Genomic DNA, 15,518 nt, shown 5'->3' with positions numbered 1-15,518 from the left:
CATACTCACGCAGTGGGTGATGTGGGTAATGCTCCTCGTGGTGACAGGTTCCCTCCTCACCATTGGCACATAGTGGGGGGTGAGGTGAATCAGGTTGTGATCTGACCTTCCAAGTGGGGGGAGGGAGGAGGAGCTGTATGCATCCTTAGCATTAGCATACAGTAGGTCTAAGATTCTCTCCCCCCTGGTGGGACAGTCTACATACTGTTTAAATGCTGGTAATGTATTGTCCATGTAACATGGTTGAAGTCACCCGAGATCAGAATGAAGGCACTTGGGTGCTGAGTGGGTAGTGTCACATGCAGCTCTGGGGTTAGCCGAGGGAGGAACGTAAACAGCCAGCAATCTGACGTGAGCAAATTCCCTGGGCAAATGATACGGCCCGAATCCAACAGCACACAGTTCAATATCCGGGCAACAAAACCTTTCTTTTATTGTTATGTATAACAAAAACAGCAAGCCCACCTCCTTTCTTTTTACCACTACTGATGCTGTCCCTGTCTGCCCGAACAGTATGGAAGCCTTCCAAGGATGTGTTATCGTTGGGAATGTCCTGGTGCATCCATGATTTAGTGAAAGACATAAGACTATACTCCCGGTATTCCCTCTGACTCCGTACAAGCGCTGAGAGCTCATCAATTTTATTTATTAACGATCGCACATTTCCCATACGATAGACGGCAGACACGGTTTATACCTCCTCCTTGCTTTGAGCCTCCGCTGTCTCACCGTCTCCTTCTTTCTTCTCTTCTGTCCTTGACCTCTGCATCCCCGATATGTTTTTATCCAAATTTCAGCTGGTACGTCTGCAGGTCTGGCCAGCGAGTAAACAGTCCATGCAGTATATAGGTGTTGTCCCGTTCCTCGACAAAAGTAGCACTTCTGCGTCCACCAGCAGAACAGAAACTCTCTCAATCCACATGATTGAGGGAAAGATAATAAACAGATAAAAGTACAATTAAGGAAAAAAAGCTAAACTAATGAGAAAAAGCAGGACTAACTGTAACAGGCTACATGCTGGTTGGCACATGCGCACTATTATACTATAGTATAATAGACCTTATTACTATAATAATGTGGACTCTATTAAATGAAAAGAATAAATTACACATCTATGAAACCTGCAGCTACTGTCTTTATTTAAAGTTGTAAGTATTTAAAGTCCATGTTACCGGGCTGTGGAGTTCTCTGTTAGTGTAATGGATTTAAAACTGTTTAAATCTTCAATTTTATCTCAAAGGACAACATGATATTTCTTCCAGTTTATATTTAACTAACTGCAACAATATTTTCAGTCACAATTACGTTATCAAGGGGTGGCAATACATTCTTAACTTTTAGAACAGGAGGAAGACGTTATGCATTGTATCTTTTTAAATACTGATAAAGACACTAATTACAATGTATTTTAATATCCTTGATCCTTGTACTCTTTGAAACCTCTCTGTTGACTATCAGTAAATTTCTGAAACCAAGTCAGCATGAAATCAAATTAGGGATGAGGCAATTGGGCTTTTGTTTGTTTGTTTTTTGTTTTTTTTGGTTAAGAAATAAGTCATTTCCTGATTTTGCAAGTATACAAATGTAAGAGTATATAAACACTAGTCTCAGAGCTTTTCATCACCTCTATGGTGGAAGACTGAAGCTACTGGCTCACAGTGAAAAGAAAGAAGACCTTCTACAAAAGGTCTGGTACAAACTCTCAAATTATCTTTTCTCCTTTCTTTAAAGATTTGTCAGTACTTATGTCTTCTGTTTTTTCACAGAGACACCATGAAGCTCCTGGTTGTGGCTGCACTTCTTTGTGGATCGATGTTTCTGACCACTGCTTGTGAGTATTGCCGTATAATGAGAAGTATGTAAATATATGTCAGTATGTACGTGTTTAAATAATCAGTCGCCATCTATTGTTTTGCTGTGTTCATTTCTGCCACGTGAAGACGTCAGCGGTGGTGCAGGAGGTTTAATTCCAACTGGTCAGTGGACATTTCCATATTTTCACCAGAGTTAATCACATTTATAAAGAAAAGAAAATCAATTGTGTCATGCATGATGCGACTCTCAGTTTAGAATGTAGAGAACACATTTTAAGGAATGAAAGAAAAACAAAAATGCATTTTAAAATTTATATTTATATATCACAGAGTGAGAGAGAGAGAGAGATTGTGAAATTTAACTTTGACGTAGAAATAGTGTCCAAAGAAAACGAAAATAAAAACAGTCACAAGCCAATTTAAAGACCTTTTAGATACATTAAAGTTGTTCATTGAATATAAATTGTATAACTAAAAAGACCATATTGGTTTCTCACAGCTGTCTAAGTCTGAACACAAGTTAAATACCAAAAGTGTCAGCCTCATATCAGCCTCATATCAGCCCTTCTGGCTATTAAAAAGTTGAAATCCAAAGCTGACCATACTTTGCCATCATGTCCCCTCAGCTTTAGAATGACTAGAGATAACACTTGCAGAATCAGCTGCTAAAACACATCTGCATTGACTTGTATTTAAGTGATCATGTTTTGTTCTGTTCAGTTCTCTTTGTAAATATACTAATAATCATAAAATCAATAACAATTTTTAATGAAACTTTGTGTTTTGAAATTTTACTGCCTATTACTTGAAATGATTAATTTGATGAAAATGATTAATAATCAATAAAAAAAAGATTACAGCTGCATTGATATAATTACAATATATAATTGTGAGGTAGTCAAAGTGCCCTGTATATTGTCGATCACTTAAATATGTAATATTTAATTGTCAAGCTGGTATTTGTATGGTTTTGTTTTTTTTTCAATATTGTACATGTCATAATAAAAAATCAAACAGTACAATATCAGCTGGAGATACATACATACAGCTATTTATCTGTTCCCAGCAAAGAGTTACCGGTTCAACATGTCCTCTGGTTGTCCTTATGGTTGGACTCATTTCAATCAACGCTGCTTTGTCTACATTCCACGATCCATGAGTTGGGCTCAAGCTGAGGTAAGTTTCTCTTATTTGTATTGTCTTCAAAACTTGATTAAAACACATCTAGCCTCGTTGTGACTTTAAAAACCTCTCTCTGTCACTCTTCACTGAAGAGAAACTGCTTGTCCATGGGTGCACACCTTGCATCTGTGCACAGCAGCAGCGAGTACCATCACATTCTGAAGCTGACTGGTGATCATGGCTACAAAGAAACTTGGATAGGAGGAACTGATGCATCTGAGGTACTTTTTTAAATCATTACGTTATGTTTCTGTTTCTCTTAACCCTTTAAGACCTACCATAGAACCAAGTACGCCAGAGCTTATCTTTATATTTTTACATGCTGTAGTCCCATTTTTGGGAGCATTTCAAGTTGCTATACATCAATACAACCATTATAGCCCAAATTTTAATAATATGTCTGCATTACGTCTATACTAACTTCATAAATTCAAAAAAAAAAAAAAAATTGCAATAAAGTCCACAAAAAATAAAATACTTTTTGTTTTGTTTTTACACATATTTCATATTATCTCTCAAAACTGTAAATACAAAATAGTTGCACAAAATAGTTTCCAACCACAGGAAATTTGTTTTGAGTGTCTTTATAGTTTTATTTTTGAGATTAGTTTTTTTATATACTGCAGGGAAATACTAATAATGATAAATAAATAGTATAATGCAAATTAGCAAAGAAAACAGCATGTGCATCAAACTAAACTATTTCCAGCGCTGAAATTTTAGTTCTAAGCATCCCAGAAACTATACAGAAAAGCACCAGCATGGGTTTATAAAGGTCGTTAAGGGAAAACCAAACTAAGTTTCCCACAAAATATGACGTCACTTCCGGTTTTAGCAGGTAATGGCGGACATGCGACAGTTCGCACCGATGTCTATTCTAACATAGGAAGTGTTACGAACAGCTGATCAGATCAGCAAAGCGTGTTTCTGGAATATTATGGGTTTTTTTTTTTTTTTTTTTTTTACTGCAAGTGCTTTTTATGCAATTTTTGCAAAGCCATATGGGAAAGGAAACTGTGACCTAGAACAAGCTGAATGCATAAGATTTAAGTACAACTTCTCCGGTTTGCTATGCAAAAAAATAAATAATAAAAATAATAATGTGCTAACTTATGTGGTTGCAGTTCTACCGGTATTTAAAAATAGATACGCAAAACGAAGCATTCCTGCTCCAATAGGTCTCAAAGGGTTAATGATGACAGATTACCATTATCTCAAAATGTAAAATCAATTGACATGAATCAATTAAAAGCAGCTTAAATTATATAATAAATAATATTTGAGATTCACCAGCTGCCTACATTGGTTATGTCAATTAAATAAAGCTGATTTCACAAGACTTTGGCTAGGCATGATCTTTTGGCCTGCCCGAAATGATGCTATCAATTTCTGTCTTCTAGGAAAATGTTTGGCTGTGGAGTGATGGGACCCCTTTCCACTATACACACTGGTGCCCCGGAGAGCCTAATAATAGTGGCAAGCAGGATTGTCTGCAGATGAATTATGGCGGTAATTCAAAGCACAATATTTAACATGATTGCCTAATTTCTGAATGATTTTTTTTAAAAATGAATTTACTAGTGCCGTCAGCGTTAATCTCGTTAAAATGACATTAACGCCATTACCGTGGCTCACGCCGTGCATGGGCTGCATGGCATCAACCTGTCAGTGTGGTTGGTTCATTAACGCTTTGCTGCCGTGTGCAGCCCCTTGCATGGGGCGAGCTGCGTTAACTTGCTAAGGGCGATTTGCTGCGTTAATGACGGTATGGCGTTAACGTCATTTTAACACGAATAACGCTGACAGCAATAGAATTTACTGATTTCTGGTTTTGAAATTTGCAGATTCCAAGTGTTGGGATGATATGCAGTGTCACGAAAATCGGCCATCTGTCTGTGCCAAGAAAATATCAAAACACCAGGGCTGAGACTGAAGCATCAATTTTCCAGTAAAACACAAACCGATGTATAATAGTGTTTGTGTTATGCTTGCTCCTACTTCTTTTCCTAGTTACATTTTTCCTTTCTTGGTACCAATCTAAACATCAAAATGACAAATCAGCTAAAGCTGCATTGTCTTTTAGGTCTTGTGTCTTTAACAAGAGCAGACTGATTGTGTTACCACAGCATTGATCCTACAAAACTGTTGTTTCTTTGTTTTTTCTTGTTTTGCAACATTAAAGCTTTCAGTGAAGCATCTGTCTGTGTTACATCTCTTGTGTCAAGGCATATATATATTCAGCAGTCATAATATACATATATTAAAATTAGGGAATTAAATATTTATCTGCACTTGCTGGTGTTAATAATATGTCCTTCTAGTCCAAGACTTTGGACAGTTAGAAAACAATATGTCATCATGGGCATTACAATTTGATCCCCCCCATTTGTTTTGTTTTTTACTACTGTGTGGCTTCTATTAATAATATTCCAAATAAAATGGGCACTTTTTAGATGTCTCTGTACAGTTGAAGTAAGGGGAGACAAATATGAGTCTCTTATTTCCCCTTACTCCTGTGGGTGGTCTTTATCCTTCAAGCTTGGGTTCTCTACCAGAGGCCTGGGAGCTTCAGAGTATCTTTGCTGTTCCTAGGACTGCGCTCTTCTGGACAGAGATCTCAGATGTTATTCATGGTATCTGCTGGAGCCACTCACCTAGTTTGGGATTTACCGCAACTAGTGCTCTGGTTACCACTGGGACTACTGTTACCTTAAACTTCCAACTTTTATTTCTTAAGATAAAGTGAACCAATTTTTTTGGAAACGATCATGACTGATGCTGCTGGTATTTCATAAACTCTCAGCTTGAACTTTGACAATGCTGCTGCCAGTAAATGAACTGGCCCTAGAGAAAACACCTCTTTCACGACCTAAAAAGAGACAACCAAAGGTAAAGACAGAAAACAACAATTGTTGACACACATGACCAAAACACAGGCAGTTCTGATGAAGAATACACTTACCAAAGGATTCTGTGTTAATGTCTGGAATTGTTGTCCATTTTTGTAAACTTCCCTTGCCATCCATCCCCAGAAGTTCTCAACTTGATTTAGATCAGGGGAACACGGAGGATGGTCCAAAACAGTGATGTTATCCTCCTGGAAGGAGTCCCTTGTCCTGCGAGCATTGTGTACTGTAGCCTTGTCTTTTTGAAAAACCCAGTTGTTACCACACAGACGAGGGCCCTCAGTCATGAAGGATGCCCTCTGTAACATCTGGACATAGTTAGCGGCTGACACCCTTGCACCTCCTGAAGCTCTATTGTTCCACTGAGGGAAAAAGCTCCCCAGACCATTATGGTGCCCCCTTCACAGTGGCATGTAGAAAACATCTCAGGTGGGATCTGCTTGTAGATCTGCATCTAAAGCATAAAGGTTACTGTTTTGAGGATGCCAATGTTCACATTTTGGACAGAGAAGACAAATGATTTGTTTTTCCCCAAGCAAAAAAACAAAAAATGAGAGAGAGAGAGAGAGAGAGAGAGAGACATGAAATTAATACTGATTGAGGATAATAATAATTGAGGATTATGGGTTTTTTTTTTAAGCTGGTGACCCTCTGAACGAGGAAGGCATGCCCAAGAATGCATTGCTAGTACAGGACACCACCTCTAAAGTTTTGGAAAAAACTTTAGTTGTCAAGGTAGAAATATAGTATATATAGCATTGTTTCAGATTTCTGCAAAAACATGGCTGCCAATCTATCAGCTACTGACTCACCTCGTCTTTGTAAGTGAATGCCAACAAGCAGTGCGTTAGTAGTAAATGAGAGACATAATTACAGTGTTGCTTTAAAGAATGAAAATTGATGATGGAGTCGAACTCAGTCGAGTTGACCTCTGCTTGCATGAAACAGTTATATAATACACTGCCATTTAAGCGATTATATATTGTCTAGCACACTGTATACAGGAACTTCTGTCATATTATGTACTTTGGTTTACTTGTACTAAAGAAAAGACTGGAGGATTGTTTCGTGTTTCACTCATTTCTAGCTGAAATTACTTTATTTTAAGAAAAATACCCAGAAAGATACCCCCTTGTACTGTATTCATATCAGCCGAGTTAATCTATATGAACAGTGCAGGACACCCTAACTGCTCTCTTTTAAAACCCTCTCACAATGTCTGGTTTAGACACCGGTACCACCTACGTTTAATTATTCTACAAACACAGGTCTACTATGTTTGCATTTGGAAATAAATATTTGTATTTTCTATGTGTCTTTGTGTGTGAACTTTTTGAATTCTTATGTAACATAATTCTCCACCTTGGTATTATATACCAAGGTGGAGAATTGGTATGTAATACCAAGGTGGAGTAATAATAATTAAGCAACATGTCCCTCAGGTCCGGAGATGCACAGGCCTACAATACAGCCAGGGCTAAGCTAAAGAAGGGGTATCAATAAAGCCAAACACCATTTTAAAAACAAGGAACACTTCTCCAACTCCAACCCCCGATGATTGTGGCAAGGATTAATGACCATTAGATCGATGTTCCCTCTAATTTCTCATGTGTCTGAGTGAACACACAAACTCCCTGAGCGGTACCTTGGACCACTGTGAGCAAAATTAGACGTGTGCACTGTGGTCACGCCAGCATCAAATCCATCCAAGTTACATAGTTTATTAAAATAATCAAATTACAGCATTTACATTTATGTTAGATTACTTTTAATTAACTGCTTTAATCCACTTACAATGAAATTTTAAAAACATCTTGTTCATGACCTGTGTAGTATGTTAACACTATTGGAAGTAAAAATAACTTGAACTCCAATTTTGAAAAACAACTTTCTTTTTTATATATATATATAAAGCTCTGACTTGTATTATGAGTATCAATCTGTGGTCTGGGAGAGAGTCCTGTAACTCTGCAAAATACAGTATATAAAGACCAATGTTCGGCAATTGTATAGTTACTTCTTCAAAAAAGTAACTGAGTTATGCAGAAAACAAAGTTTTTTCCAGCTGTTTAACTAAAAATGCAGCCAAGGCATTTTTTTAAATAAACATTTCAAACTATTTACAGAACAATCAGCTGTTCTGCATCAAATTTGATGCCACACAAATTATTTGTGCAACTCCAAAAAATAATTTCTGTCCACTATGAGATAAAGAACAACAGCCTGATACCTGCAGGCCTGACAACAGGAGATGTATCACTCCTGTAACACCTGTAACATTTAGCAGTCGCCTCATTGTTCTGACACACACAACTAAACTATTGACTACACTACACACTAACTACACAGATATGCATGAAATGTCGCAAATCTGGCCTGCTTTAAATCCACCTCCATCGTCCTGATACCCCAAAACTCCAACCCATCTTGCCTCAATAACTACCGCCCAGTAGCCCTCACCCCCATCATTACAAAGTGCTTTGAGTGGCTGGTCCTAGCACACTTCAAATCCTGTCTTCCCCCCACCCTGGACCCCCACCAGTTTGCATACTGTCAGAACAGGAGCACAGAGGATGCAGTCTCCATCGCACTGCACTCTGTCCTCTCACACCTGAACAATAACAACACCTACGCCAGAATGCTGTTTATAGACTTCAGTTCAGCATTCAATACAACCCTCTCCTCACAACTCATCAGGAAACTGACAGACTTGGGCATCAGTTCCCTCGTGTGTAAATGGTTAGTGTACTTCCTGATGAACCTGCCCCAACATGTCCGGCTGGACAACTACTGCTCATCCACCATCACCATGAACACCGGTGTACCACAAGGCTGTGTGATGAGCCCTTTCCTCTACTCCCTCTTCACTCACGACTGCAGACCTGCTGATGGTTCCAACACCATCATTAAGTTTGCAGACACCACGGTAATTGGCCTCATCAGTGACAACGATGAGGCCGCCTACAGGGAGGAGGTGGATCGTCTGGCTGAGTGGTGCGACACAAACAACCTGCTGCTCAACACCGAGAAGACCAACGAGCTCATTGTGGACTACAGGAGGAATGCTGACCCACATCCACCCATCCACATTAAGGGGACGGCTGTGGAGCGTGTGAGCAGCTTCAAGTTCCTGGGAGTCCACATCTTCGAGGATCTCACCTGGACGACCAACTGCTCCAAGCTGGTCAAGAAGGCTCACCAGCGCCTCTTCTTCCTGAGGACTCTGAGGAAGAACCACCTGTCCTCAGACATCCTGGTGAACTTCTATCGCTGCACCATCGAGAGCATCCTGACCAACTGTATAACAGTCTGGTACGGGAACTGCTCTGCCTCGGACCCGAAGGCGTTGCAGAGGGTCGTGAAAACTGCCCAGTGCATCGCCGGAGCACCACTTCCTGCCATAAATGACATCTACAGGAAGCGGTGTCTGAAAAGGGCTGGGAAAATCATCAAAGACCCCAGTCACCCATCACATGGACTCTTCACCCTCCTGCCCTCTGGGAGGCGCTACAGGAGCCTCCGGACTAAGACCACCAGGTACCGGAACAGCTTCTTCCCCACAGCTGTCAGACTCCTGAACTCTGCCTCCTGACATCTGACCCACATTAAACTCATGGACTGGACATACAAACACCCACAACCACCTACTCACACACACACAATGGACAACTGTACCCTCAGACACACAATAATAACATGGACTGACCCACATTAAACTTTTTCATGGATTGAACATACACACACCCACAACCACCTACAACTGAACACACAGACAGTGGAAAAAACAAGCAAATGGACAACTGCACTTTCATACACACAATAATAACATAGACTGAACCATACTAGCACTTTATATAACCCCACTGATCTAAACTGCACTACTGTAAATGCTGTATAGACAATCATTCTGTACAACCAATAATTATAATTCTACAACTGTTTACAACTGTTTATGACTTGCATAGTTCAGATTTCTGTATAGTTTTGTTAATTATATCCTGTTCATAACCTGTACATAGCTTACACACTCACTACAGCCTGTACATACTTATTGTTATATCATATTCATAACCTACCTTCATACCATGTACATTGCAACATACCCATAATAGACCCATATTGTGTACCCTCATTCCTATAATAGACCCATTTCTGGAATATATCTATATATCTATGTTATTGCTGATATATATTTTTGTAATATATCTATATCATGGCTAAAGCTCTTTTTGGATGGATGCAAACTGCATTCCGTTGCCTGTACTTGTGACATGTGCAGTGACAATAAAGTAGAATTCTATTCTATTCTATTCTATTCTATTCTATTCTATTCTATTCTATTCTAATGCTTAATAGATTGATATTATTCTAAAGTGTTGTCCAAATGTATTACTTACTCTGCGGTGGACTATGAATGTAATAGAACTGAAGATGTATCACACAACAGACAAATTTATTACAATGCTAATAGTTTTAATTTGCATGCGGAAATGAACTACAGCTCAATATACAATATAAAGCTTTGCAGAAAGCTTTCTTTTTTTTATCAGGCAGAATTTTAAAGAGAAAACCCAGTTCCAATTTATTGCATGTGATGCTTGATTGCTTGCATCATAGCAAAAATGCAGACATACAGAGAAAGAAAAGGTAATGAAGACATTGTGCTTCTTACTAATGAGTTAGAGAATTATTGCAGGATCATATGATAAGGTTTCCAGTTTCACAGTCCATGGTATCCAAGCATTCTCTCTTTTCTTCTGCAAAAAAACAAACAAAACAAACCCAAAACACAACAAAACTGCAATAGTTAGTCTCAGTCTGTGCCACTCAAAGCTCATGTGTAATCAGAATCTCCATAATAATGAAACACATTTACAACAGAGGTGAAAGTGTTTGGCGAGAAAGTCTGAGTATAGTTTTTCAGTACTAACTGATAAAATGTGTTTTTCTACATCTATATCACCTGAAATATTCATTCAAATATTCTGCAGTGCATCAAAAACAAAAGAAAACCATTAATAAACATATGAACATCACTTGATGCTGCTGAAGTGAAGCAGAGCAAAGTTACAGCGGTTTTATTAGAGACACAGCGTTTTGCAATTTTGCATAATTTAAAAAAATTTACATTTGTTCAGTAGCCTATTGAACGGCAGAAATGAGGTTTTCTTTTCGGAAGTAAGTCAAAGGAAAAAAAAAACAATGGCCGACAGCGCTGTAAGAATGGTAGAGTTGTGCGTAACAAGCAAGCAAATAATGCAGAAAAAAGATTTTTAGACGGGAAACTGTTCTTGAAGTATACTGAGAGAGAGAGAGCTGTGCATGTAGTGTGATTTTATCATGGTGGCAGCAAACAATAAGAGGGAATTCATGACGATGTTTATGTGAAGCATAGTTTGCTGCTTTTTTTGCTGCTGGTTTACTCAATATTGTTTGGAGAGTGATAAAACCTGCAGCTTCAGAATCAGGGCAAAAAAGGCGTAAAGACAAAGCGCGGACCCGCCGAAACTTCAGAATCAGCGAGCTGTCGGCTTTCAGCTCGTGTCCGTGTCCGTGCTGTCGGGAGAGAAAGAAATTTTGTGAGGTTTAACCTGAGACTCTGGCATTTCGGGCAAAATAAATATATATTAAAAAATCGATTCAGGATTTTAATGAATTGATATCACGTTATCCAAGCAAGAATCGATTTTAATCGATAAATCGATTATGAAAACCCACACCTACTTCTCATTATCTCAGACATTGAGGAAGGTGAAGGAGGCTCACTGTGGTGCTCAACAGGGTTAGCACCTCGTTGTTCAGTTCCAGCCCCAGCTCGGACAGTCTCGTTATTGTGTCCTTGGGCAAGACACTTCACCCGTTGCCTACTGGTGGTGGTCAGAGGGCTCAGTGGCGCGAGTGCCCGGCAGCCTCGCCTCTGTCAGTGCGCCCCAGGGTGGCTGTGGCTACAATGTAGCTTGCCATCACCAGTGTGTGAATGTGTGTGAAAGCGCTATACAAATACAGGCCATTTATCCTTTTCAGGGTCGCAGGGGGTGCTGGAGCCTATCCCAGCTGTATAGGTGTACACTAAAAATTACTTACTTCATGTTGTGCTTTGACTATAGTAGAACTATAGCTGTAACATGGAGCAACAGACCACCAGTTTCTTTCAATGCTTTAGTGTTTTAATTTACATAAGAATATGAAATACAGTCCACTTTCCAAAATAAATGTGAAAGCATTCTTTTATTTTTAAAGCCTTTCCAAACATAAAATCCTTCTGCAGTTTATTGTATGTGTCGTTTGATCCCTTATGCTGTAGCAACAGAACAGAAATACCAAGAAAGACTCAATAGCTGAAAAACACGTCAGTGTTTTTACTGATGAAGTGTAGGTTTGCATTAGTGATGAGATCACATGATAAGGCTACCACAGATAGATGGGAGCTTAGTCTCACACTTCTTGTCATCCAAGCATTCTGCCTTTCCTTCTGCAAGAAACACACAAAAAACAAAACAGGAATCAGTCTCAAACAGTGACACTATGACTCAACGATCCTCTTTCATCAAAATTTATAAAATGTAACAAAAACTTTCTGAAATGAGGGGACAATTTTTAGCAAAAAAATGAGTGTAGCTAGTTGCTAAGACACAACTAAATACAATATTTGTCAACTTATTTTAATTAATTACATTTGGCTATATCATCATTGATGCATGTGTACACAGTTAAAAGCAGAGGACAGTTCTGTGGATTCAGAGGAATATGTAACAGTGTTCACCAGTTACATCAGCACATGCATTGACAATATTGTCATGCTACAAAACGTATCCAAACCAGAAGCCACGGTTGAACTGTGAGGTACATGCCATGCTACATGCATGCTCCGCTGCATTCGCCTCTAGTGATGCAGATAGAAACAAAAAGGCCAGATATGATCTGCGTAGATACATCATGGAAACCAAGACTGAAGCTGGAAGGATACTACAACAACAGGAAGGCTTTCCAGCGTGTCATTAAAAAGGCACACTTCATCAGTAGAGTGCCCCTCCCACCACTACAGGACATTTACAACAGTCGGGTCAGGAAAAGGGCACACAACATCATCAAGGACCACACACACGCCCACAACACACTGTTCACACTCCTGCCAACTGGCAGACGCTACAGGAGTGTGAAAGCAACGACAACCCGACAAAAGAACAGCTTCTATCCACAGGCTAGCAGTCTACTGAATCACTAACTAGTTGTTGTTGATTATCTTTGACCTGAAAAATTGCTATTTTGTATTGTACAATCAATACAATACAACTTCATACAATATAAACATGTTAATATTGCATACTCTGTAAATATCACCACTGTGACAGTGTTGCAACTACTTGCACTTTATGCTAAATTACCCACAGATAAGCTACAAAGCTCTTGTTTTACTTTATTATCTTCTGTGCTATGTTCTACGCTCAGAGTTAAGTTTACTCTTTATTTTAGTTAGTTGATTATTTAGTTGTGTGAAGAGAACCTGCAAAGTAAGAATTTGTTTGCTCTGCATCACCACTTGTGTTTTGCAGTGTATATGACAATAAACTTCTTGAATCTAGCAGTTTTTTTTCTTTTTTTTGATGGGGGTTGGGGGTAGACTTACCACCAAAAGTTATCTGCAAACAGTGGTGCTTATGTTTAGCTTCCTGTCCTCTGCAAAACTCAGCAAAAGCAGACACGCCCATATAATCACTCCAGGACCAGGAAGGATTCTGTTAAAGCAAAATTTTAAAAAAAATTGCTAATTCATATTAATTAAAAATGCAATTGTTTCATAAACTGCTAGACACCATGCTATTTACCGCTGGAGTATTATGGCCTCCAACCCAAAACTGTCCATAGCCACGTCCAGCACGTTGCACCTCCTTTTGAATCTCGTAAGCTTGACTGGCACTATACACAGATGCAAGCTGTCCTCCACGAGACTGACAGTTTCTCTACAGCGTAGACAAACAGACAGAATTAAGTGACCAAGAAATTTTACATCATTAATGTACTCCAAGCTTTCATAGTATACTTAGTGTAAAAATCAATATCTTTGTTACTTGAGCCTCAGCCCAGGTCATGTATCTTGGAACAAAGAGGAGGCACTGTTGACTGTGCATACTCCATCCATCAGGGCAAGATGGAACCCAGCCACCAAAAGGGTCCTCTGAGGACAAATGGACAAGAAATGTTGATATTGAGCTGCCAGTGAATAGTTAATCTGTTGTCACTCTTCATTTTTTGGCTTTTACGGGAAAAACTAAAATAAATAAATATTGTTATATTGCATCTGTTGTAAATGGTTTCATTCACCAAATGTCTGCATCTGCATGGGATGAAAATGTTTTTGGTTGCAGTTACTAATGTAGAGCATGTGCTGTTCTAATTTTTTACAGGTGGATCATCGAGATATTCATCCTAAAATAACCATCTTACATTCACCTGGTACAGGAGGAGCATCTGTCAAGGGTATATTACTGTAAACTGGAACAGTTGCAGGGACAGCTTCAGCCACAGACAAGAAATAAACAAGAGAGTTAACACAGTATCATAAATTCAGTACCACAAAGATAAAATGCTCATGAACAATTAACTGATTGAAACATCTAAAATCTGCTATTCTTCAATCACGTTTTGTATGTAAAATCTAAAAATATCTACACATTTGCCTTTAAATACTCACAAGAAACTTGGGCAAGAGCCATCATGGTGCACACAAGCAGAGGCACAGTAAGCGCCTTCATCACGGAGCCTTAACCTCTGATAAAGACCTAAAGGGGTTTCATTTGCATTGGGTTTACAAACCAGTGGTGAGAACATTCATTTTAATGAAAAGAAAAAACTTTTGCAATGTTGCCTTCTGTTCTTCTTTCTTGGTCTCAGTCTGCAGATCCTGTGTGGGGAGCTGAAGACTGCTGGTCTTAGATATGCCTGTTCACGGGGGGGGGACAACGAAAGAGGTCATACATACTCATAACACACAAAGAAAGAAAAGCAAATATAAATTTAGCATGAAAAATGAACCGGGGCTTTTACTGGCACATAAACGCCCTTATCCTGTGTCAATGAACTGCCGGAGGATCACCTGATTTTTCTCCAGCACAAGCAAAGTTCAGTTTATAATGTTCATGTTTATTCAAGGATTTATCAGTAAAGAAATGTGATAGATTTGTGTTTGAATATGAGACATGACCCAGCACCAGCCCTACCATCCACAAAGAGGCTTTATTATTTAATCCTGTGATGTCTGTAACTCTTTGTTAAAAAAGCAGCAGTTAGACACCCTGCATGTCTGTTTAGGGACGGGTATTGATAAGATTTTCACGATTCCGATTCCATTTTCGATTCTGTTTAACGATTAGATTCTTTATCGATTCTTTTTAAAAAAGGAGAACACTAAGGTCAATTAGCTTAGAACTTTGTTTTATATCTTCTCTTTGAACAAGATAGAAATTTACAAGTAACATGGCCTTACAAACCCAGCAGTGAGATCTTAAGAGATCCAGCCTACGGCTCTTCAATGGAGTGTCACAGGGTCCCCAGGAAAAAAAATTGTAAATGTAAAATAATAAAATAAATATTCTTCTGTAGCAATAACAAAGTATAA

The 15,518-nt window shown here is 38.8% G+C and overlaps 2 protein-coding genes across 2 annotated transcripts; one reads left to right on the top strand and one right to left on the bottom strand.

Annotated features, from left to right (window-relative positions):
- The first annotated feature begins 1,553 nt into the window (after positions 1–1,553).
- On the top strand, positions 1,554–5,154 carry LOC113009136 (type-2 ice-structuring protein-like). Its single transcript, XM_026147271.1, has 7 exons — positions 1,554–1,687; positions 1,767–1,831; positions 1,941–1,976; positions 2,881–2,990; positions 3,089–3,217; positions 4,397–4,505; positions 4,841–5,154. Exons 2-7 carry the CDS (start codon positions 1,774–1,776, stop codon positions 4,921–4,923), a joined length of 525 nt encoding a protein of 174 aa, XP_026003056.1. The 5' UTR covers positions 1,554–1,687; positions 1,767–1,773; the 3' UTR covers positions 4,924–5,154.
- Positions 5,155–12,047: 6,893 nt separating this feature from the next.
- LOC113029731 (type-2 ice-structuring protein-like) lies at positions 12,048–15,042 on the bottom strand. Its single transcript, XM_026180725.1, has 8 exons — positions 14,948–15,042; positions 14,769–14,842; positions 14,595–14,682; positions 14,354–14,416; positions 13,972–14,078; positions 13,729–13,863; positions 13,530–13,638; positions 12,048–12,374 (listed from the first exon to the last, which is right to left on the bottom strand). Exons 3-8 carry the CDS (start codon positions 14,653–14,655, stop codon positions 12,298–12,300), a joined length of 552 nt encoding a protein of 183 aa, XP_026036510.1. The 5' UTR covers positions 14,656–14,682; positions 14,769–14,842; positions 14,948–15,042; the 3' UTR covers positions 12,048–12,297.
- Positions 15,043–15,518: the final 476 nt, after the last annotated feature.

This window comes from Astatotilapia calliptera, chromosome 2 (genome assembly GCF_900246225.1).
Source record: "Astatotilapia calliptera chromosome 2, fAstCal1.2, whole genome shotgun sequence".
NCBI classification, from domain to species: domain Eukaryota; kingdom Metazoa; phylum Chordata; class Actinopteri; order Cichliformes; family Cichlidae; genus Astatotilapia; species Astatotilapia calliptera.
The sequence above is the reverse complement of the archived record's forward strand: the minus strand, read 5'-3'. Positions and strand labels throughout refer to the sequence as shown.

Bases quoted from the DNA above. Each gene is read 5' to 3' on its own strand.
- LOC113029731 (XM_026180725.1), bottom strand. From the start codon at position 14,655: ATGAAGGCGCTTACTGTGCCTCTGCTTGTGTGCACCATGATGGCTCTT. The intron at 14,079-14,353 runs GTGAATGTAAGA...ATTTGTCCTCAG, and splicing joins AGATGCTCCTCCTGTACCAG to AGGACCCTTTTGGTGGCTGG. The intron at 13,864-13,971 runs GTAACAAAGATA...TCTACGCTGTAG, and splicing joins TGACCTGGGCTGAGGCTCAA to AGAAACTGTCAGTCTCGTGG.
- LOC113009136 (XM_026147271.1), top strand. From the start codon at position 1,774: ATGAAGCTCCTGGTTGTGGCTGCACTTCTTTGTGGATCGATGTTTCTG. The intron at 1,977-2,880 runs GTCAGTGGACAT...ATCTGTTCCCAG, and splicing joins AGGAGGTTTAATTCCAACTG to CAAAGAGTTACCGGTTCAAC. The intron at 2,991-3,088 runs GTAAGTTTCTCT...TCTTCACTGAAG, and splicing joins TGAGTTGGGCTCAAGCTGAG to AGAAACTGCTTGTCCATGGG.